Consider the following 23,333-nt stretch of genomic DNA (forward strand, 5'->3'; position numbering starts at 1 on the left):
ATATAATCAACTTCTCAATTGCAGTTTTCATCATGAAAGCTCTCAGTGCACACTACATTTGTAAGATTACTTTTGTCGTACTATTCATGATTATTGCAAATTCTCAAGTTTGTTTCTTGTTCTATTAGTGTAGTATGAAATACAATTACATAAAGGGTTGACGGCACATCACTGGCGTAGTACCGTCAATAGTTGTACTACGCTGATATCACATACATATAAATATATTGCTTTATTTTTAAAAATATTTTAATTTTACATCAAGCCAATTACAAAATCTTACTCTTCTTTGTTGTTGCCCGCCATAGATTATCATCCTCTTCAAAATTTATTATTTGCTTAATCTATATTCTTTTGGTGACAGATCATAGAAAGTATGGCTTTTGAAGTTGGAAGTTCGAAGGCAAAGAAGGTTGTTTGCAAAATGGCTCCAAAGGAAAAAGAAGAATCTGCGCGTATTGCGCTTATTGTTGATGATGACTTGATGATGCATAAGCTTCACACACGTATTCTGAGCATATTAGGGTTCAAAACTTATATAGCTGAAAACGGAAAACAAGCCGTGGAGTTGTGTCAATCTGGAGCGCAGTTTGACCTAATAACTATGGATTTCAATATGCCCATAATGGATGGGATTGAGGTTAGTGTTTAATTAAATGTATAATCTCCTTTCTCGAATAACATATTCAAATTTCAATATATTTGAATTTTCTGCAATTTAATTATATTAGATGTTTCTATTTCAGGCGACCAAAGCATTAAGAGCCATGGGCGTGGATTGCAAAATAGTTGCAGTGACTGCATGTGATGAAGATACTCTCAAGAAAAGGTTTATGGAAGCTGGTGTAAATCACTTCTTTACCAAGCCTCTGATTGTTGATGAACTTGCTAGCTTCCTCAATAATATGTAATCAAGAAATTTAGAAAGCATTATGTAATAAAACAAGATTAAAACCATTGCTCTCGCTTATCGCAGCCTCCTCCTTCTTTAGCACAAAGTCGGAGGGCCTTCTACCGGTTTTTCGGTGAAAAGCCCCAAATCTTTTATCTTGTTTTGTATAATTTTTTTTTACTTCAATAATCTTCTTCTTTGAGAAAGAATTTCTACCTATTTGGTTTGTTTTTTAGATTTGATTTATCGGAGTTTTGGAGCTTATCGTCTTCGATATAAGCAGAATTTATTGAATTTAATAGGTCGATTATCTCTAACTATGATTTCATTTTTTAAGATCTAAGAGTTTTTATTTGGGTTTTCAGTTTGCAATTTCAGTTTTGTTTGCTCTCCTTGGTGGGAGGTTGTTTGTTATCTCCTTTATTGTGAGAATTGGTTTTGATTTAGTGATGAAAGTATGTATGGGATTGCAATTATGGTCGATAGCTCAAACGGGTTTCTAACGAAGCGGAAAATTGTAAATATATCATCTTCAACTAGATCTATTTTATATTTGTTCGACTCGAACATTTTTGTAGATGTTGTATGGCTTTTATTTATTGAATTATCTCCATTTTTCTTCAAAAAAGAAATTTTGAAAGCAACAACAAAACGCCAATCCTAAATAAATGCATTGTGCAACCTTAAAGTGTTTAATTTATGGTAAATTATTAATATTAGAGTCATATATATATATATTAAGTTTAGAAACAATATTATGACAAAATTATTTCGACGTAGGAATAAAAGAAGTAGAATACATAAAATTTATCTTAACTACGTATTCTATGCTTCAATAAAGTGAAAATGTAGAAAAAATCAAAATGTTTTCACTTTCAATCTTCAATTTTAAATTCTAAAACGAAAACAATTAGGATATATAAAATTCTTATAAACTTGATATAACGATGTCTCCCTCGTTTCCTTCATGGAGGCTTAATCCAAATATTATTAAAGACAAGAAAGGTGTGCCAGCCTGATCAATTATTAATAAAAAAATCTTTAAAATGTATATGCAATTCTAAATTTTGGGAATCTATTCTTTTTCTTATCTACATTTCCATTTTCTACCTAAAAACTTAAACTTGTTCATACAACTTATCTAAACAAATCATCAGGTATTTTTAAATTTCAACAAGAACATCTCATGTCAAGAGAAGAACGTGCATGTTTGCTTTACGATCTATGTAACACATTATAATTTAATATGTTTGTTTCCAGATTTTAACATCAAACTTTTAAAGTTTTGAAAATAAATTTTATACCAGGAACCCGTGCGATGCACGAATTGTTTTTAATTTTATATAATATTTTATAAAATTTATCATCAATTAAAAATTTTATGATATGAAATTTGTTCACATCTTATTACTTTATTTTTTCCCAGGGTTAAAGTATATATTATTTAGTTTTAGTTGGTCTAATTATTTATTATTTTAATTATTTTTAACGTTGGATTAATTGTATAAATCTTTTTTGGCCTGAATGAATAGTTTTTTTTTGTTTTAGTACGACACTTTACACAAATTAACGAATTATTTCGAGTTTCATTTTAATGAAATAGTACGGATATTATAAACATACAAGAAAACACATAATTACATAAGCCCATTATATCAACCAAATTTAAGTGATCACATTAAGTTTGTTTTTAATTTTACTTTAGCCAAGGTAGAATATTATTTTAATTTTGTTTTCTCCCGGTTCAATAGTATAACTTTTTTAACCGTCAGTAGTATATATTACTTTATTTTAGCCCGTTGCAAATCCAACCAACTATATCTAGTTTTTTATTTTCATTTTTTATTTTGTATTTTTAACCGGATAAATAGTATTATTTTGTTTAAGCCCGAATGAGTAATGTATATTTTTTTAAAAATGGTTTTTAAAAATCAAATTAGTTTCAGGTTCCACTATTAGTCAAGGTTGTTCGAAGTTTTTGTTCTTAACAACAATAATGGATTTCTATTAAAAAAAATATGTAAGCATATAGGTTGAAAGTAATTTAAGGTGTGAAAGATCTAATTTGCACGACTTTCTTGGGAACAGTATCGGTTCTACAAAAATTTTAATATGTTACGTATCTATCCAGGAAAAATCTTAGAAATAAAGATTTAAAGGTCCAATTAGTTTCAAATAAATTACAAATTAAAAAAAATCACTAGAAGATTTCTATAGATTTAGATATCGATGTAAATACATATGCATATATCAAATCTACACAATTAAAGCAATTAATGAAATGTTGAATTGGTTAAAAGATTACATCGACTCCAATCCGAAAATATCTGGAACTCGTCTCTAAGTCTATTATATAATTAACTTCTCAATTGCGGTTTTCATCATCAAAGCTCTCGGTGCACACTACATTTGTAAGATTACTTATGTGTGCTATTCATGATTATTGCAAGTTCTCAAGTTTGTTTCTTGTTCTAATAGTGTAGTATGAAATACCCTTACATAAAGGGTTGAATGCACATCAGTGGCGTATTACCCGAGTCGGCTCGAATCGACTCGTGCCGAGTTTGGGTAGAGATTTAGGATCGAAGAAGTGCAAAATTAAACGAGGCGAAGTTCGCCTGACTCGTTAAAATCGATTTGTTTGCCCGACTCGTTAAAATCGATTCGTTTAGCTAAACGGGTGGGCTCGACTCTACTCGACTCGTTAAATTAAACGAGTCCAGTTCGGGCAGAGGTTTAGTCTTGATTAGTTAAACGAGCCGGCTCGGCTCAGCTGGAATTACGTAAGGCTCAATACTCGGCCCGAATTGCAGCCCTAGCTTTGTCACTAGCTTTGTCACTTGGGGACCTCCTGCAATTGTACTTTTAGACCAATTTTTTCTCTTTTTAAATTTTTTTTTACTCATATAAAATTTTAAGATCTATTTTTTTTTCTGCTTTCTAACCTTTTTTTTGCAATAATATATTTTTTTTAAGATTACAGTTTGTTAAAACAATGGAATTTGATTTTTATATAATTTGTTTCAATTTTAAAATATTATTATATTTAAATGGGTATCATTCTAATAGAGTATTTAAATTTTTGACAAATAAAATTATTCACTCATACATTTGGAAAAGATAATTTAAGTATCATTCAGCTATTTTATTTATTTTTTTATCAAATGATATTAATTTTTCAGAAATTTAAAAGATTAAGAAATATACAATTCAGACTTGCCAAATGACCCCTTAGTAATGAAAGTTTGTATGGGATTTCAATTATGGTCGATAGCTCAAACGGATTATGACGAAGCGGAAAATTGTAAATATATCATCTTCAACATATCGCTTGTTTTTCTCAGCTTGAAGACTGGAGATTTGATCTATTTTATGTTTGTTCGACTCGATCATTTTTGTAGCTGCCGTATAACTTTTCTTTAATGAATTATCTCCATTTTTCTTTTAAAAAAAAGAAATTTAGAAAGCAACAACAAAACACCGATCCGAAATAAATGCATTGTGCAACCTTAAAGTCTTTTAATTTATGGTAAATTATTAATATTGGTGTCATATATATATACACATATAACAAAATATATATATATAAGTTACAAGTTTTAATCCGTGGGATGTACTATGCAAAGAAACTTACAATTGAAATCACACACACACATAAATTTATATGTATGATTCTCGGTTCAATGGAATTAAAAACCGAACCTCAAACCGTTTAGACACAATGACCCTGCTATCAAAAGCAAATATCAATATTAATTAAGTTATCTCTTAACATGTTATCTAAGTTAAACCAGAAACTTTTAAAAATTAATTAATTAAAATACTATTAGCGCCATCTACATGTATCCCTATATCATCATATAAGCATAAGAATGAATGAGTATCCCAAATATGCATAGGACTAACCTGCAAAAAGACTATATATCTTCGGTAACTGCAGCAAAGTCATCACATATACAAGCGGAGATGCCAAACCTGATACCAGTAATGAACCTAAAAATAATATAATCAGAGCAACTTAAAACATCAAAATAGCTTAGCACGTTTATAGTTTACTTGAGAACATGAAACTTAAAGTTTGGGGCTGACAAGGACACTAGTTGTTCTGCCACACCCAATCCATGTACTGAATTACATCAGTAAGCAAACAAGCAAACCAAAAAAACAACAGGATTTACAGAAGCATGGATAACATCATGCTGCTATACATGAACATTTTCTGCACAGCTGCCTGTACCACGGGTAACAGAAAATACAGCAAATGGAAAACTTCCACGAATTAAGATCATGACACGGACAACAAAAACAATTCTATTTTCTAGACCTTAATTAACATTAAACGATATTCTTTATCAATTTTAGAATTTGATTGCTGGCTAGTTTGATTAAGCCCTATAATCATTCAATATTAGATGAAATTGATGTGTACACAGATATATTGGATATGCAGCTTGAGGAAGCAAACAACATGCAGCTTGTCGCATAGTGTGTGAACAGGATTTTAAAAATTACAAGATTTCTCCTTCGCAATATTCTTCCTTTAGCAAATGAGTTATAAAATCCAGACCACTGTGTACCAGTTAACAGTAGAACAATATTACCATAAAGTTGACTCTAAAGAATGTACATAGTAGAACAAGTCCCAGTTGCACGAAAACCATATAATTACATGCAAGTCAATATGGACCTACAACATATGATCTACAGTTCAATCTCCTCTTCATAGTTCGCCTTTTTGGGATTACATTAAAAATATTGTGTGTAAACTCAAAGATATACAAGTAGTATAATTTTTATAAATAGGATTACCAATGAATGTGCGAGGAACAACTCCGGGGAACTCCAAATGATCGTACTGATAATAAAAACCAACAGCGGAAACCAAGAAGTAGATATTATAGCTGCAACCAAGTGCTAAAACAAACCTCCACTATATGAGTACCACTTACATTCTCTATATGATGTCGATGATATAAAATGTCATGCATAGCCTGAAATTAAAAACCCCAAACATTACATAATATAAAGTAATACATCCTCCATCCCACAATTAGTATTAAATGCATTTAGATATAGAGGTACCACTAAGTGGCCCATTTATTTAGGGAAGAAGGTACCAATATATTACTTTTTGAATATAAAATTGCAATGAGTACAGAAAAAAAAATTGACATTCATTTTAGAGGCAATTGTGTTTTGTTTTTTATTTACCCTAAATATAAAAGCTGCCAATTTAGAACCAGCAAACTATGATATTAAAATCATAATGTCAAATTTGACAAAAAAAAATTAAATTATGCCCTCAGGTACCGTCATCCATGAAATTACATTTTTGACTTGATATCTTACTTGATATAGAGGATAAAATGACAAATGGTATTGTGTTACCAAAGGACTTTTCATTACTTGTTTATATAATACACTTATGTACTACAGAAATATATATTAGATGTAAATAGAAGGGGTTAAACAAGAATATAAAGGAAACAAATTCTAAACGGAATATCAAAGGGCGAAGCCTTCGAGGTCGATGGGTATGATATAAAATGTCATGCATAGCCTGAAATAAAAAAAACCCAAAAATTACATAATATAAAATAATACATCCTCCATCCCACAATTAGTATTAAATGCATTTAGATACAGAGGTACCACTAAGTGGCCCATTTATTCAGGGAAGAAGGTACCAATATATTACTTTTAGAATATAAAATTGCAACGAGTATAGATAAAAAAAAATTGGCATTCATTTTAGAGGCAATTTTTTTTTATTTACCCTAAATATATAAGTAAGCTGCAAATTTAGAACCAGCAAACTACGATATTAAAATCATAATGTCAAAATTTGAAAGAAAAAAAAACTGTGCCCTCAGGTACCGTCATCCATGAAATTACATTTTTGACTTGATAACTTACTTGATATAGAGGATAAAATGACAAATGGTAATGTTTTACCAGAAATATATATTAGATGTAAATAGAAGGGGTTAAACAAGAATATAAAGAAAGCAAATTATAAACGGAATATCAAAGGGCGAAGCCTTCGAGGTCGATGGGTATGATATAAAACGTCATGCATAGCCTGAAATAAAAGAACCCAAACATTACATAATATAAAATAATACATCCTCCATCCCGCAATTAGTATTAGATGCATTTAGATATAGAGGTACCACTAAGTGGCCCATTTATTTAGGGAAGAAGGTACCAATATATTACTTTTAGCATATAAAATTGCAACGAGTACAGATAAAAAAAATAAACATTCATTGTAGAGGCAAATTCTTTTTATTTTTTATTTACCCTAAATATATAAGCTGTCAATTTAGAACCAGCAAACTAAAATATTAAAATCATAATGTCAAAATTTGAAGGAAAAAAAAAAGAAGAAAAAAATTAAACTGTGCCATCAGGTACCGTCATCCATGAAATTACATTTTTGACTTGATATGTTACTTGATATAGAGGATAAAATGACCAATGGTGTTGTTTTACCAGAGGACTTTTTATTACTTGCTAATATAATACACTTATGTACAACAGAAATATATATTAGATGTAAATAGAAGGGGTTAAACAAGAATATAAAGAAAACATAAATTCTAAACGGAATATCAAAGGGCGAAGCCTTCAAGGTCGATGGGGGGTAGCAGGCAAATGCTGGGTTGTGAAAGCAATTATTTAAATTTTCTACGCATGTTTTGTGGTGCTGCTGCTTTATTGATGTTTAAACTTGTTTTTGGGATGAGTTCATTTTTCATCCTGTTTGAGAATATTATAATCATATCAAAAATCTGTGTTAATTGAGTGGTTGACAGATATTCATGCTATATGCTCCTGTACCAATTGATTTAATAGTTTGCTAAGTGTAAGGTATAGAAAAAAATTTATAACTACTTCATTTTTAAGCCTCCACTGGACTTGAAGCCTTGCTCCGCTGCTTGGCACTGGAAGTATCAATTTTTAATTTTAAAAAAAAATGATGGTTAAGTTTTATTAAACCAAACAAGCTTTATTTCTAGATAAAATTTCATCAGTTAAGAGCGAATGATTATCTTGATCATATAATCATAATATGTCACTGCCACAATTATGATCTTCCCATGTGGTATTCTCTACAATGGAATGTGACACTAGCTATAGCCTATAGCTAGTGTCACATTCCATTGTAGAGAATACCACATGGGAAGACCATAAATAAGTCAGCTAAAATACATTTGAGTTGGAGTTAATTTATTTAATTTTTCTTCCTTGAAATGCTGGCAAATCAAGCACAGCTACATAGGGAATGTACTAGTATACACTAATTAAAACAACATCATGTTGTCTACCGTGTTGTTATACAACCAAGTGGTGTCGTTAAGGCAGAGGTACCCCTGGCAATAGGCGAATTAATTCAATTAGGATAATATGTCCACACATTAACTAAGATCTGTAGTAATTCAATTGCAGTGAATCGAATTAGCATAATATGTCCTTACATTAACACAAAAACACGAAAACGGAAAGAGAGGGGGGGGATGGAACCTGCACATTGAAGCTTTCTTCAACCTTGGTATAGGGTATCATAAACACATAAAATGCAGCAATTGAACCCAATATCATATCATAACCTAAATAAATAAACACGTCAATTACACACAGTGTATATAAATGTTTGATATAAATAAAAAGGGGAGAGAAAATAATACCGTAAGTTTCCATGAATTTGCCCATTGAGTAGGATTAGAGTTGAGAGGCGTGTGATATCAGTTGTGTTTGGGGTTTATAGTTAACTCGTGCGTCCTCAATTACCCGACAAAGTAGAGTTACTTCTCTTCTTGCGTCACTGCAAAGAAAAATAAATTATAACCGATAAAAAAATTTATAAATTGAATTGAAATTTTTAATATACGAAATTTGTTTATTAAAATATTTTGTATGATACATATTGATAATTATTATATATATTTAATTGATATTTTTATTTAAAAATATTTAAATTTTAAAAAAAAATGAAATATTTATTATTATTGTTATTTGTTCAAGTAATTTTTGTGTTTAAGTTCGTTTACACTGATGTTAATATAAGTTCAAGTTATTACTCCTTAAAATTTCGAAGTGAGAAGAATAATAGGGTTGTGTTTTAAACTAATTTAAACTAAAGAGCAAATAAATTAATAATTTAATGATGATGGAAAGCAATCCATGAACTAGGATTCTTTATTGGTGTTAATAATTTTGGAATAAAGGATCAATATATCACTATTTGAATAAATAATGCCCAAAATGACACTTGCCGTGAAAAAGGCCCAAAATGTCATCTTATAACGGTATATAAACTTCCATTTTTTAAAAGCACAAAAACGGTACATCGTTCCCCGTTTTAGTGTTTTTACATTAACAAAAAACATATGCCCGTTAAACACATAACAAGTTAGAACACACTGCTTGTCTGGAGAACACGGGACATCATATCTTGAGAAAAACCACAGAACTATGTAATTTGGAGAGGGAGAAGTGCGATTTACACGAACAAGCAGAGCTTCGAAATCAAGTTACTTTCCTGCATCAATCATGAACGTCGAGGTACTTATCTGGATTGCATCCATGTTGTTTAATGAAATTACCCAATGACATGACCTTCTTTTCATCATTAACATACCTTGTGATATGGGCCTAAAAATAGCTTAGGAATATAATTAATGTTGAAATTAATTAGACCTGATATGGTCCAATAATGGAGCCCAATTAGAAAGGGCCCAAAACCCTGAATATTAATTAATTACGAAATTAATTAATAAGGGAGAAATCAGCTGTTAAGATGAGTCCTAGTGAGGACATAAATCCTTGTAGATTAACCTCCAAGGGACCTAATCTAATAAGGAATCAACTTCCTACTTCCTAGGACTCCAAAGTCCATTCTAAATTCGAGACTTGCCCGCCAAGTCTCCTAGATCTAGTCCAATTCAGGGACTCCCAATTCCTATATAAGGGGTCTCACCCCCACCAAATCAGAACTACATCTTTTGACTTGATCCTTGGCAATCAGCAAGGTACGTAGGCATCTTGTTAAGGCAGATCGTGTCACGAGACACAAGAGCAGTCAAATCGAGTCTCGAAACTCACGAACCCTAGTAATAAATACAGCAATTAATATACCCTAGTTTTTAGTCCCTAACATTCGGCGCCGTCTGTGGGAAAACATAACAACAACCATGGCGAGAATACGGAGTGGAAACAGCGCCCCTGAAGGAACACCAGTTGGGACAACTCAAACGATTTTGTCGCTAGTGGAGATACCCCCACACTCATCCTACGCCCCCACCCAAGGAGGAACCCCGATAGGGGCAACTGAGTCTCAACCACAAGGGACGAGTCCCCCGGCTCCTCAAGGGACGAATCCCCAACTTCAGCAGGTACATTCACCTGTGAACTCTCAACCTGCAAGGTATGAATATTCAACTATTGTTACCACTCCCTATGGGATGCCCCTGTACCCCGAGGTTGGGGGAAGTGGACATGCTGGACGAAGTGAAGCACGGGGACAAACACCCTCTACATACGAAGTTTGGCTCCAATTCCGGAGGACCAAGAATTCTCTGGACCCTACACTGAAAGAGACTCTGAATCTTCGAATGACGATGTGGCTCCAAGGAGGAGGCGTGCTGGTAAAGAACCTATGGATGATGCTAACCGACACCCTAGAAACACACAAGAGACGAATACCCAAGAAGTGTAGGAGAGGATCAGGGCTCATGAAGCTGAGATTCAAAGGCTGAAGCGCGATCTAGAGGCGCACCTAAGACCCCCAGTACCCCCGAGGAGGAATCCTCAAGTCATAGACCTGGATGGTCCAATACCAAGAAGGGCTATTGTCCCAAGGGCTGATCTGAGTGATCTTCTGCCCCTAGGAGATCCTGATGATCCCACTTTACCATTCACTAAAGAGATAATGAATGCTCATATCTCAAGAAAGTTCAAGATGCCCACCATCAAAGCTTATGATGGCACTAGAGATCCCGCTAATCATGTTAGAACATTCTCTAATGCTCTGTTGCTGCAGCCCGTGAATGACGCCATTAAGTGTCGGGCATTTCCTCAAACCCTGTCGGGAATGGCTCAAAGATGGTATAACCATTTGCCTCTGAATTCTATTGGATCCTTCAGAGATCTAAGTCAAGCTTTTATCAAGCAGTTCAGCAGTGGGAGAATACACGAGAAAAGTTCAGCATCCCTCATGAGTATTGTGCAGGGAGCTAAGAAGTCCTTGAGAGACTACCTGAATCGTTTCACCAAGGAAGTTTTGAAGGTCCCAGACCTTGATGACAAGGTAGCTATGATAGCACTACAACAGGGAACACGGGACGAGTTTTTCAAGATGTCGTTAGCCAAGCGCCCCCCTGAAAGCATGTTACAGCTCCAAGACAGGGCCGGGAAGTACATCAAAATGGAGGAAAGCATGAGGAGGATGGTAGTGAATAACGAGCCTGCTGGAAGTAAGAAGCGAAAAACTGATTTGGAATATAATTCTAAGGACAAGTATCCTAGAACTGAGCTAAACACTGGTTCAGCCCCAAAGAAGGGAGGATCTGGTCAAAAGTTCACCGAGTATGCTAAACTGAACGCCCCTAGGAGTCAGATCTTAATGGAGATTGAAAGAGATAGGGAAGTCCGTTGGCCTAAACCCCTAAAAGCTGATCCTACTAAGTTGGATAAAAGCAAGTATTGTAGGTTTTATAAGGACGCTGGACATGACACTGACGAGTATAGGCAACTGAAAGATGAAATAGAGTTCCTAATTCGAAATAGAAGGTTAAGCAAGTATACTGGAGATGGAGGAGATAGGAGTAATAATGGAATAAGAAACTTTAATGATCGTAGGAGGGACCAAGACGATCAGGGGCGAAATCCCCAGCCTAGGGGACCGGTGATAAATGCAATCTTTGGAGGACCGCGACCCCGAGGGCCTATGATAAATACAATCTTTGGAGGACCAACTGCTGCTGGATTATCCAAGAACTCAAAGAAAGCATATACTAGAGAGGTTATGCATATTGTTGGGGAAGCCCCGGAGAGGGCTAGGACATGAGTGACAATGACATTTGATGATTCTGACTTGGAGGGTGTGAAATTTCCTCATGATGATCCACTAGTCATAACACCCGTACTAGGAAACAACCCGATGAAGAGAGTCCTTGTAGATAATGGAGCTTCATTGGACATCTTACTCCATGATACTTTTATAAGGATGGGTTACAACGTTTCTCAACTGCCCCGACTGATATGCCGATATATGGATTTGCTGGAGTGGAGTGCCCCGTGAAAGAAATAATTAAGCTGCCAATGACTATAGGTCAGGAACCAAAACAAGCAACACAAATGTTAGACTTTGTAGTGGTAAAGGCCGGATCAACTTATAATGCAATTATGGGAAGAACGTGAATACATGCTTTTAAGGCAGTCCCCTCTTCTTACCATTCAGTGATGAAGTTCCCCACCCGGGACGGGATTGGAGAGGAAAGAGGAGATCAAAAGATGGCAAGAAGTTACTATGTGGCCTCTCTTAGGGCTGATGGAGCTGGGGGCAGGTTCTGCCAATTGAAGATCTGGATATCCGTGAGAATGACGAGAAAAGAGGGAAGCCAGCAAAAGACTTGGTTAAAATTCCTTTGGCTCCCGAGGGTCCTGAAAAAGTGACTTTTGTTGGAGCATCTCTAGATGAGCCCCTTGAAGGAAAGTTGGTGAAGTTTTTACAAGAAAATAGTCATGTTTTTGCATGGTCGGCAGCTGATATGCCTGACATAAACCCGGAACTGATCACTCACAAGCTAAATGTGGATCCCAATCGAAAGACTGTGAAGCAAAAGAAAAGAAGCTTTGCACCAGAGAGGCAAGAAGCTATTAATCAAAAAGTAGAGAAGCTCTTAGAGGCTGGTTTCATTGAAGAGATACAATTTCCGGAATGGTTAGCAAATCCTGTAATGGTTAGATAGCTAATGGAAAGTGGAGAATGTGCGTGGACTTCACCGATCTAAATGATGCATGTCCAAAGGATTGTTTCCCGTTGCCAAGGATAGACACTTTCATAGATGTTACTGCTGGTCATGAGATGTTGAGTTTCATGGATGGATTTAGTGGATACAATCAGATCAAGATGCATAAGGATGACATCCCTAAGGTATCGTTCATTACTGATTTTGGTGTTTTTTGTTATCTTGTTATGGCGTTTGGTCTCAAGAATGCAGGAGCCACCTATCAAAGGTTGGTATATAAGATTTTCAAGGATCTTATTGGCAAGACCATGGAAGTTTATGTCGATGATATGTTAGTCAAGAGTCTAGTGAGGACTGACCACATAACTCATTTGAGGGAAGCTTTTGAGGTCCTAAGATATCACAAAATGATGTTAAATCCTGCAAAATGTGCTTTCGGGTAGGATTTGGAAAGTTTTTAGGTCTTATGGTCTCCAAGAGGAGAATCGAGGCCAATCCTGATAAGATAAAGGTTATCCTGGATATGGAACCACCGCGTTCCATAAAGGACGTTCAGAAACTCACTGGAAGATTTGCAGCTCTAGGACGTTTCATCTCCAAATCTAAAGTCTAGAAACCTGTATACTATATTAGCAAAATTCTGCATGGAGCTGAGTTGAATTATTCAACTATTGAGAAGTTTGTTTTAGCCTTGGTAATGGCTTTGAGGAAGTTGCGTCCTTAATTTCAGGCTCATAAAATTGAAGTGCTAATAAATCAGCCCTTGAGAAACATCATAAGTGGGAGCAGAAGTGGGAGCAGCAGAAGAAACAGGGACATTTGGGGCTTCAGTTCCCCCAGAAGAAGCCTCCACCATAGGCTCCTTGTGCATCCTTAAGAAGCTAGGCTCCAAAGCCTTTCCCCGGGTGTCTAAGCCTGCGAGCCGAGCCTTCTTCATCCTCGCAGTTTCTTCAATGACAGGCACGTTATCCACGTTAATTTCCTTAGCAGCTGCAAAGATGAAAGAGAAACAAAAATAAGTGGTATCAATAATGCATGAAAGAAAGTAAAAACAAGAAGGGAAGAAAAATACCCTGTGCAGAAACTGAGGAGAGCCCCACTTGGAGAAGGGAAAAATCCTCTAATATAGTCCAGCTGGGAGTGGCACCATCATCCCGAATGAGCTCATTATAGATAATAGTCTTCTCGGGGGTTAGGTGAATGGATTTGAGGCTACCATCGCTAACCTTCCCGAAGGAAGATCTGAAGAGAGTGCCCTAGTCCCCATTCTCCCACCTTAACCCGACAAAACTGCTCATCCGGTGTTGGTTATTGTCGGGAATGGAAGCACTATTAAATATATGTTTACATTTGGGTCTTTGTTTAATATAGACCCAACCACAGATACTCTAAGAGCTATTATAACACTGAAAGATTTTCCTAAAGACTGCTACTGACAAAGGAAAACCTCCCTTAAGACACGAGACCATGAAACATAGAATGTTTCTTCAAGCATTTGGGGGAAGCTGACAGGGATTAATTTGTAAGTCTGCTAGTAAGTGGGGAATGAAATCATGGAAAGGAAACCTAAGCCCAATATTAAGGGCGTCTGTATAAATGAAAAGAGTTTTGGGCTTCCAGTGGCAAGTACGATCACCACCATTAACAGGAACTAGCCTAAGAGGGGGGCGAACATTATAAAGTGTGTTTATTTTATCAAAATCTATATTGTGCCATGTTTTACAATAATCGAATGAATCTAGATGTCCATTAGAAGGGTATTCATCCCCTCTAGTGTTAATCATGTCTAGTAATGACATATAAGAAGAGCGAATTTCGATATCATTACCTCGTTTTTGAAGCAGAGGCAATCTTAGCCGCTCTCTCAGAACTCTTATCTGCCATTGATAGAAAGAAAAAGAACTTGAAACCCTGAAAGGAGAGGAAGAAGGTCGGGAAAGCTTGGAAGAATGCCGGAGAACTTCTAAAGAAGGATTGCTGGAGAGGAGAGAAGTGTTTAAGAGGTGAGGGATTGTAAAATGAGAAGTGAGAGTGAAATTACACTCCCCTTCAACTCTTATATAGCCTCCCTAGCCAGCAATTGGGCCTGTGCCCATTTGGGCCAAAAAATCAGAAGAATCTAGAAGAGTCTAGAGGATTTTTGAAAAATAAAATTTGATTTAAAAATATATTTGAGGGAATTCTGGAAGAATCCAGAAAAATCTGGAAATAAAATGATAAATGTAGAAAATGCTTTAGAAATTCCAGAATATTTTGGAATTTGGGTTTGAGAATAAAGGCCCAGCCCATCTCATGGGCCCAAATTCTGGAAGATTCCGGAAATAAGCTAGACAGGAAAATTTAAAGAGCCCAAAAGTTATTGGGCCTGGGAGTATAAAAGCCCAGTGTAAGGGCCCAAGTCAGAAAATATATAGTAAATATGTGTGAAAACCCAAATCTTATTGGGCCTGAGAATATAACAAGCCTATATTACAGGCCCAATTGATTAACATATGGACCAGATCAAGCCCAAGTCCTGGGCCCAAGTTCAATGTTCCGGATTTAAAAGAAAGGGCTTAACCCAAGCTATGAACCCAAGATAAAAAAAATCTGGAAAGCCCAGTAAAGGGCCCAAAAGAATGAAGGCCCGGTAAAGTCCAAGTCCGCAATAAAACGAATAGATAAGTTGGAAGTTGATATTAAACTTCGAACATAATTCTGGACAGGTTTTTGATCGAACGTTCCTGATCGAATAACTCCACGATCAGGAAATTAAGGCCCGTTATTCGGTCAGAAACATTGTTGCAACTCAGAATCCTGACCGAAATTCGATCAGGATTTCTGATCGAAGAATTCCAGTCGAAAATCCCCACGACCAGGGCAAATGGGCCTTTAATTCGGTCAAGATTAGGGTAAAAAAAATAAAAACAAAAAATCCTGACCAAAATTCGGCCAGGAATTCTAGTCGAAGACCCCTGCTCGAAGTGGCTATCGACCAGAGCATATTGAAGCCTTATTCGACCAGGATCCTGGTCGAAAGGATTCATGATAAAAAAGGAGGTATTTTTTTAAAAAAAGAAGAGAAAATTCCTAAAAAGGAGGAAAATTATGAATATTTTCTGGAAAATTAAAAATATTTTCTGGAAAAATAGAAATACCTTGGAAAATTCCAGAAATTATGAATATTTTCTGGAAAATCCTGTAAATTACTTGAAAATTCCTGAAAATTAAGGGGAAATTCCTGAAAATTAAGGAAAAAAATCCCATAATTTAGGGAAAATCCCTAAAAATTAAGGAAAAAATTTCAGAATTAAGGGAAAATTCTATAAATATGAAAAAATCTCAGAAATTAAAGGAAAATTCCTTAAAAATACCAGAAAATTCCTAAAAAGAAGAAATAAGGTATGGAAAATAATAGAGAAATTTTAAAAACAACCCTGAAGCCGTGTGCAAGGTAAATCATTGTAAATGTGTAGGTCACTCCACACTTTATGCCAAAAACAATACCTTGTAAGGGAACAAATGAGCTTAACTCATGCGAAATCTCTTACGATTTTCCAGAAGTTGGGGGACAAATGATATGGGCCTAAAAATAGCCTAGGAATATAATTAATATTAAAATTAATTAGACCTGGTATGGTCCAATAACGAAGCCCAATTAGAAAGGGCTCAAAACCCTGAATATTAATTAATTACGAAATTAATTAATAAGGGAGAAATCAGCTGTTAAGATGAGTCCTGGTGAGGACATAAATCCTTGTAGATTAACCTCTAAGGGACCTAAATTAATAAGGAATCAACTTCCTACTTCCTAGGACTCCAAAGTCCATTCTAAATCTGAGACTTGCCCACCAAGTCTCCTAGATCTAGTCCAATTCAGGGACTCCTAATGCCTATATAAGGGGTCTCACCCCCACCAAATCAGAACTACGTTTTTTGACTTGATCCTTGGCAATCAGCAAGGTACGTAGGCATCTTGTTAAGGCAGATCGAGTCACGAGACACAAAGACAGTCAAATCGAGCCTCGAAGCTCACGAACACTAGTAATAAATACAACAATTAATATACCCTAGTTTTTAGTCCCTAACACCTTGTTTCTTTCAGTGTCTTATTTTTCTTTCTTTAATTTGCTATTTCTATGTCGGTTTTTCTTTTATTTATGAAAATATGTTCTAACATTAAGTACATGAAGATAATGCAGGTGTGGCTGTATTGCGTAATATTTCCATCACGAAGTTCGTAAAGTGTGCTGTCTGTATTTCTATCTATGTGTAGCTTATTTTATTTTTGAAAAAGCATGTTTTACAGCTAAGATCTCATGAAGTTACACATATATGGGGAGTCATGGAGTGCTAAAATTCACATATATATTTCAGTTCATGTTATTGTTGGTAGCCTGGTAGGCATCATAATTACAGAAACCATGAAGATATATATGTATTGTTCTAATAGTACTCCACATGAAGGTGAAAAGGTCAAAGCTAGTTGTTGGCTCCCTTAAACTTATCAAACTGTTTTATCTCAAGTATGCAGTACATAAATGCTTATGTTATATACCTGAATTATATGTGTGGAGATGGATTAACATTATATAATACAATAATCATTTCCTACATCCACGGAACATATTTAGTCGATAATTTTATTAGATTCTTCAACATCTGCTTGCATTGATAGGATTAATACCCTTTGTCATTTACCTTTTAACGGAGATTTAACGAATCTAACATCCTATATATAGATTTTAATCCGGACATGTATTTTAATGGCTCAATAGTCAGGTTTTGTATTTCAGGTGTCGCATTACAGAAGATAAATTTGACATTAATACATCTTAAAATAGGGTATGATAGAAGTATGGCACCATAACATAAGCATTTCTCTGACCAAATCACTTTTAGTGTACTTTGTAATTGGTTTTTCTACATTTTTAATATATATGCTTGGGGGCTGTATGGATTACAAAACCTGTTGTGCAATTAACATGAAATAAAACTAAAATAATGCATATGCTACTTGTAGTATCTGTCAAAACTATGTGAAAAAACCAGGACCTCACAGAAACTAGCAAGAAAATATCAAGCTGATATACAATTTAACAATTTGGATTTAGCTAATGCCCTCGCAAAAGAGATCTAGTACATTGACAATCAAAATTATAAATCCTTTCCGACCCAGATTGTTAGACATCAGATTTAAATATTGTAGTAGTACCTTTCTTTCTAACATTTTTCAGCTTTTAATGTCTCTGTGCAGTAGTAAGTAGCTCTTAATGTTGTGCTAAACAATGATGCCATAGTCGGTGATAAATGTAAATACAAGTATCGAGTTGCTTTAAGTTACTTCCTTCATCTCAATATTAACACTTTCCCTTCTGGATGTCCCATCCAATAATTTTGACATCAAAATAGTACTCGTATGCTATCAAATCAGTACCCATATGCTATAAGTCAGAATTGGTTTTCCGGTTGCTAAAATGGTAGTCATATGCCATTTCCTCCAATTGTCATGCAATTGAGTCCTCTAAAAAGGTTACCATTATGTTGATCATTAATTTCAGGTAATTATAATAAATTTTGATGTCAATTTTGGCCATATCTGTATTGGATGCTTAGTTGATTATGTTACTAGCATAGTAATGATGATAAGAATATCTATGCATTTGTATATTTGCCAAATAAAATAATCCTATAATAATAGTTATGAGATCTACTTGTGATAATGTAGTTATAACCTGTCCTGTTTTGAACAGATGCAAGTTTCATTTAAATTTGGCCGTGCACTTAAGTCATCGGTTCTAATTTCTAGAACTAGTACTAACATCTCAGTTCTTAATATCTATATGTTAAGTGAAAGGTTTTAATCGTACTTGTTTATTGTTTATTGTTAACTTGTACTTTTATATATTTGCAGGACGTGCATCTGGGCCCTGTTAACCCTAGCCTTTTTGATCTTCAACATACACATAAATCTTTAGATATTTGGAGGTTAGGTGGTGGTGATATATTGAAGTGTCGCCGAAAAAACCCTAATAATGAAGATGATCTTCCACCGCTAGATCTTCGTATGGTCCCTTTACTTTAGTCTACTGGTTTCTATGGCGTTGCTCGAGTGGCATCTTTACAGCTGGATTGGAGTCTCTTATCAGCTCTTGTTGAGAGATGGCGGCTAGAGACTCATACCTTTCACTTGCCTATGGGAGAGGTCACTATTACTCTACAGGATGTAGGTGTTCTTTTAGGGCTTCCTGTTGATGGTGATGCTGTTATTTTTTATGTCACCCCTAGCCCTGATATGAGTTGGCATTCTTATGTTGCTGAGCTTTTTGGTAAAGATCCCGATCCGAAGAGAGACATGAATGGATCAAGAGTTCGGTTGTCTTTTATTGCTTCATGTGCTCTAACACGTTTACCGCAAGATGCATCAGCAGATGATATTCGGTTTCAGGTCTTGTGTTATCGTGTTCATCTGTTTGGTCGTGTACTTTTCACTGATCATTCGGAAGGTCTCTTTTATCCCATGTTTCTACATTTTATTCGTGATCTAGACAAATGCGGAGATTATGCTTGGGGTGCTGCAGTTCTTGCATATTTGTATGGGGAGTTATGCAAGACAAGCAAAAAGGACGTTGATGAGGTAGCTGGTTGTCTGCTATTGTTGCAGTTATGGGCGTGGGAGAGATTTCCCACTCTTGCTCTCATTCGCACCTCTTCTACTTTATTTGATGCTCGTTTCTGGGAGGGTCAGATTGCAGCTCCATGTGGACTCAGGTACTTATCATTTATTAATTTTTTAGGGTTTATTATTCCCAAAATTAGATTTTTAGAACGTATAAATGAACTTGATATAATACGAAATAGGTTAGGGTTTAAGGTTCATGTTTTAGGGCCTCTAAACCCTAATTTTAGCCTAAACCCTAGGAACCAGATCTTTATTTTCATGTTAGATTATAATTTAACAATTTTTAATTTTTTAGGGTTCATTAATCCCCAAATTGGGTTTTAGAAGTGTTTAAATGAACTTGATATGATAGGAATGGGTTAGGGTTTAGGGTTCGCGGTTTAGGGCCCTAAACCATGTAGCCTAAACCCTAATTGCAGCTAGGGTTTAGGGCCGAAACCGGATCTTTATTTTCATGTTAGATTAGAATTTAACACTTTTTAATTTTTTAGGGTTCATTAATCCCCAAATTGGGTTTTAGAAGCATTTAAATGAACTTGATATGATACGGACTTTTAATTTAAATATGAAACTGACAGTTTATTATAATGTCATTATAGGTGGCTTCATGGTCATTCCTACACTAGTACGGGAGGTCGTACCCTTCCAGTTATTTGGACGCTATTGGATGGGCTTGGACCATCTTAGTTTATATGGCGGCCTTACTCTCTCGATGTCATTTTTGAGCTTCCTGCGTATTGTTTCACTGGTGATCGTATTTGGCGCTACTGCGGGCTTTTGATATGTATTTTCGTAGTCGAGCTTCACTCTCCTGATAGAGTTGCTAGACAGTTTGGGCTCGTGCAGACTATACATGTTGATGTTGTTTACTCGGAGGCAGAGCATAGTACAAACTTGAGGGGCAATGACAAAATCCGATGGATTTAGAAACATGCAGCTAGCACATCTATATGGGCGCATCGTTTAGATCATTTGTTTGTTGGAGATGCGATTTTTGCTGAGAGTGCAGTGCCTGAGTACCATCCTTGGTATTTAGAGAGGACTGTTAGATTCATTTCTCGTGTTGGTGCATTTAATCATCGCATTGTAATTTTTTTTCTTGTTTATTCAATTTATAGTATAGGTTGTTTTGCTTTTGTAGTTTCATTATAAATGCTTAGTAGTTTCTTTATTTCATACAAGAATCTTGTAACATGTGTGTCTTTTCTTTGTTTGTTTTTTAGGATCTTATGTTCAGGAAGATATCTGAGCGGACACAGGATGTTCTTCCTGATGTGTCTCATTTTGCTTCCAGTGTTGTGATTTTGTCAGAGCGTACACATTACATGGTTTTGATGAGATGCATGTAGAGGTTCGTGGAGCTAGGCAGTTCACCGTCGAGGTAGATACGGCGGTGCACGAGCTGCTGCTGGTAGGCGAGCTAGAGTTTTGGTTGACGATGATCATGTTGCTGCAGAGGTTGGAGATGATGGTATTCCATTACATGTTGATTCTCATGATGTGCCTGAGTCATCTACTCATGTTCGTACTGATCTTATGGCTACGGATCTTGGGGATGATCGGGATCCTCCTGTACTTGATTATGTTGTTCATTCTGTTTTTGTTCATGTGTCGGGATCATCTAGTCGCGTCCAGCATGATTCTCAGATTTTTGATAGGTATGGATATGTTCCCCCTTTTGATCTTGGCTTGACTCCTACTCCCGAGCAGCCTCGTACCGAGGACCCTTCCATTGAGCAGCCTCGTACCGAGGACCCTTCCACTGAGCAGCCTCCTCCTCTGCATCGTTCTCACCGGCCTACTGAGTGGGTAGCTATGGATTTCTCTATTCCATCGTTCAGTCTCCATGTTACACCTACACCTCCTACTGATCCTGATGCTGGTACGGATGTCACTTCTTCACAAAGTACCCATGACCAAAGTTCCCAGGACCAGAGTTCCCAGGACCGTCCCGGGAAGTAGGGACATTTCTACACTTCTCAGGGTAAACGATGTTCAAATAGAACTGCTAATCCTCCAAACTGTGGAATAGATGGGCAGAAGTACGCGAAGAAATGAGGGTAAGCTTAATTCTAAGTTCTTAAGTGTGTGTCTTTAATTGTGTATGTTTAGTATGCATCTTAATTGTAACTTTAAGTGTTGAGGTGTATGCTACTTGTCAAATGTAATTCCTATTTTATACTGTATATTTATAAAATTTATTTTTTATTCAGATGATGGAGTGGATTCTGGATTATAGGCACTATGCGGATATTGGAAAATGCAGATGATGGAGTCGCTTGTGTTTATTTTCTCTATTTGTAGGATTTTACTTTTGAAATCTTGTAAAAACAAAGACTTGGAGATATTCTGTTATTTATTAGGCTGCAAACTTTATATTGATTCTAGTTCGTTTTATATTTCGTTTGTATTAAATTTTGTTGGTTGTGTTAATGGTATGGTTGTATTAAGAAACTTATTTTTACTTTTCTTATTTGTTGGTTAAGAAATTTAATTTTTACAAAACAGGGATTTGAGATCTGTTTAAATACCACAGTATAATTCAGTAGAAGCAAAACAACACATTAAATTACGTTTTGATGAATATAAAACAAAATGAAAGTTCGTCTTCCATTTAACCTGAACAAGATATCAGTAAAACACTTTGTAATCTCCCGTTTTACCTGTTTTTAAAAACAAATAAACTAAAACGACATTTCTTTTCCCGTTTTGACTGTCTAATAAAAATTAGAACTTACGGGTCTTCGTGTCCCGTTTTTCCATTTTTTAAAAAATTTAAAAATAAATAATCTAAAATGACATTTTGTATCCCGTTTTGACTGTTTAATAAAAATTAACCTGAACTGGTCATCGTGTCTTGTTTTGCCAGTTTTAAAAAAAGAACAGGAAATGTAACGACCAAGAAATTATGTTGTATTATATTCTAATAAAAGTGATTATATATGTATTATTATGTGATTAAGGGTGTTGGGTCATAAAACCCTAGCTGATATGTACCACATATCTGTTTTGATTGGAATGTGTTTCGAGTATCTATCGAGTGTTTTATTTTAAGTTATATGTCTCATTTTAAAACTTGTACAACCCTAACACTGTTTTAAAAAGCCCATATTTCAACTAAAATGAATGGTCTTATTTGGCCAGGTATGGCCTATGCCATATCGATATTCTGAACCCCTAGACATTTTACAAATTTACCTTTTTCGCGAAATATGACTTTTTCGGGCCCATTCGGGTGTCAAAAAAACCCACAAAAATCACACTTTTATTTTTATAGGATCATGAAATTATCAAACATCATTTTTTTTGCATTTTTGCATTTTTCACAATTTTTGGAAATTTTTAGCAATTATTTTGTATTTATTGGATAATTATTGGATAATTATTTTGTATTTTTTGGATAATTATTTTGTATTATTTTCATAAATATAAATAGCTGATTTATTGTTAATTAATTAGTTAATTATTATAAAAAAAAATCAGAAAATCAAGAACAATTGGTGTTGGTGAAGAACAGGGCAAAAATTAAACCACAGATTTGAAGATGATTCTGTTAACCAAATCGAACATGTAAGTAGTCATTTTGAAGCTTGTGAATCATAGTTTCTGATTATGTAATCCTTTTCAGTGTTTGATTAATCAATTTTGATTTCATTTTTTCGGGTTAAATTCTTGAATTAGGGTTTTGGTTATTGTTAGTTGTTAGAAGATTCTGATGTTATAGGCGTGTAGATCGTTGGATTCTCGATCGTGTGGCACCGGTTTTGCGTGTTTTGGGTTCCGTTCTAGCGTCGCAGAAAACAGC

At 35.2% G+C, this 23,333-nt stretch overlaps 1 protein-coding gene and 1 long non-coding RNA gene across 5 annotated transcripts in view; one reads left to right on the forward strand and one right to left on the reverse strand.

Moving 5' to 3' along the window:
• LOC141663987 (dol-P-Man:Man(7)GlcNAc(2)-PP-Dol alpha-1,6-mannosyltransferase) overlaps window positions 1-8,715 on the reverse strand; it is a 30,268-nt gene extending 21,553 nt beyond the window's left edge. For 2 of the 4 annotated variants that reach the window (XM_074469849.1, XM_074469843.1), the window contains exons 1-5: window positions 8,584-8,715; window positions 8,420-8,505; window positions 5,842-5,883; window positions 5,702-5,747; window positions 4,799-4,885 (exon numbers count right to left, since the gene is read on the reverse strand). In XM_074469849.1, coding sequence (XP_074325950.1) covers window positions 4,799-4,885; window positions 5,702-5,747; window positions 5,842-5,883; window positions 8,420-8,505; window positions 8,584-8,608 — 286 coding nt within the window. In that variant the 5' untranslated portion in view covers window positions 8,609-8,715. Of the gene's footprint in view, window positions 1-4,798; window positions 4,886-5,701; window positions 5,748-5,841; window positions 5,884-8,419; window positions 8,506-8,583 lie in introns of those variants that run through there. The other 2 variants (XM_074469856.1, XM_074469864.1) reach the window with 2 other exon arrangements.
• Window positions 8,716-20,158: 11,443 nt separating this feature from the next.
• Window positions 20,159-21,872, forward strand: LOC141719819 (uncharacterized). Its single transcript, XR_012574167.1, has 3 exons — window positions 20,159-20,614; window positions 20,752-21,588; window positions 21,742-21,872. It is a non-coding gene; the product is annotated as an uncharacterized LOC141719819 (long non-coding RNA).
• The last annotated feature ends 1,461 nt before the right edge of the window (window positions 21,873-23,333 follow it).

The sequence above is a fragment of the Apium graveolens genome, chromosome 1, assembly GCF_009905375.1.
Source record: "Apium graveolens cultivar Ventura chromosome 1, ASM990537v1, whole genome shotgun sequence".
Lineage (NCBI taxonomy): Eukaryota > Viridiplantae > Streptophyta > Magnoliopsida > Apiales > Apiaceae > Apium > Apium graveolens.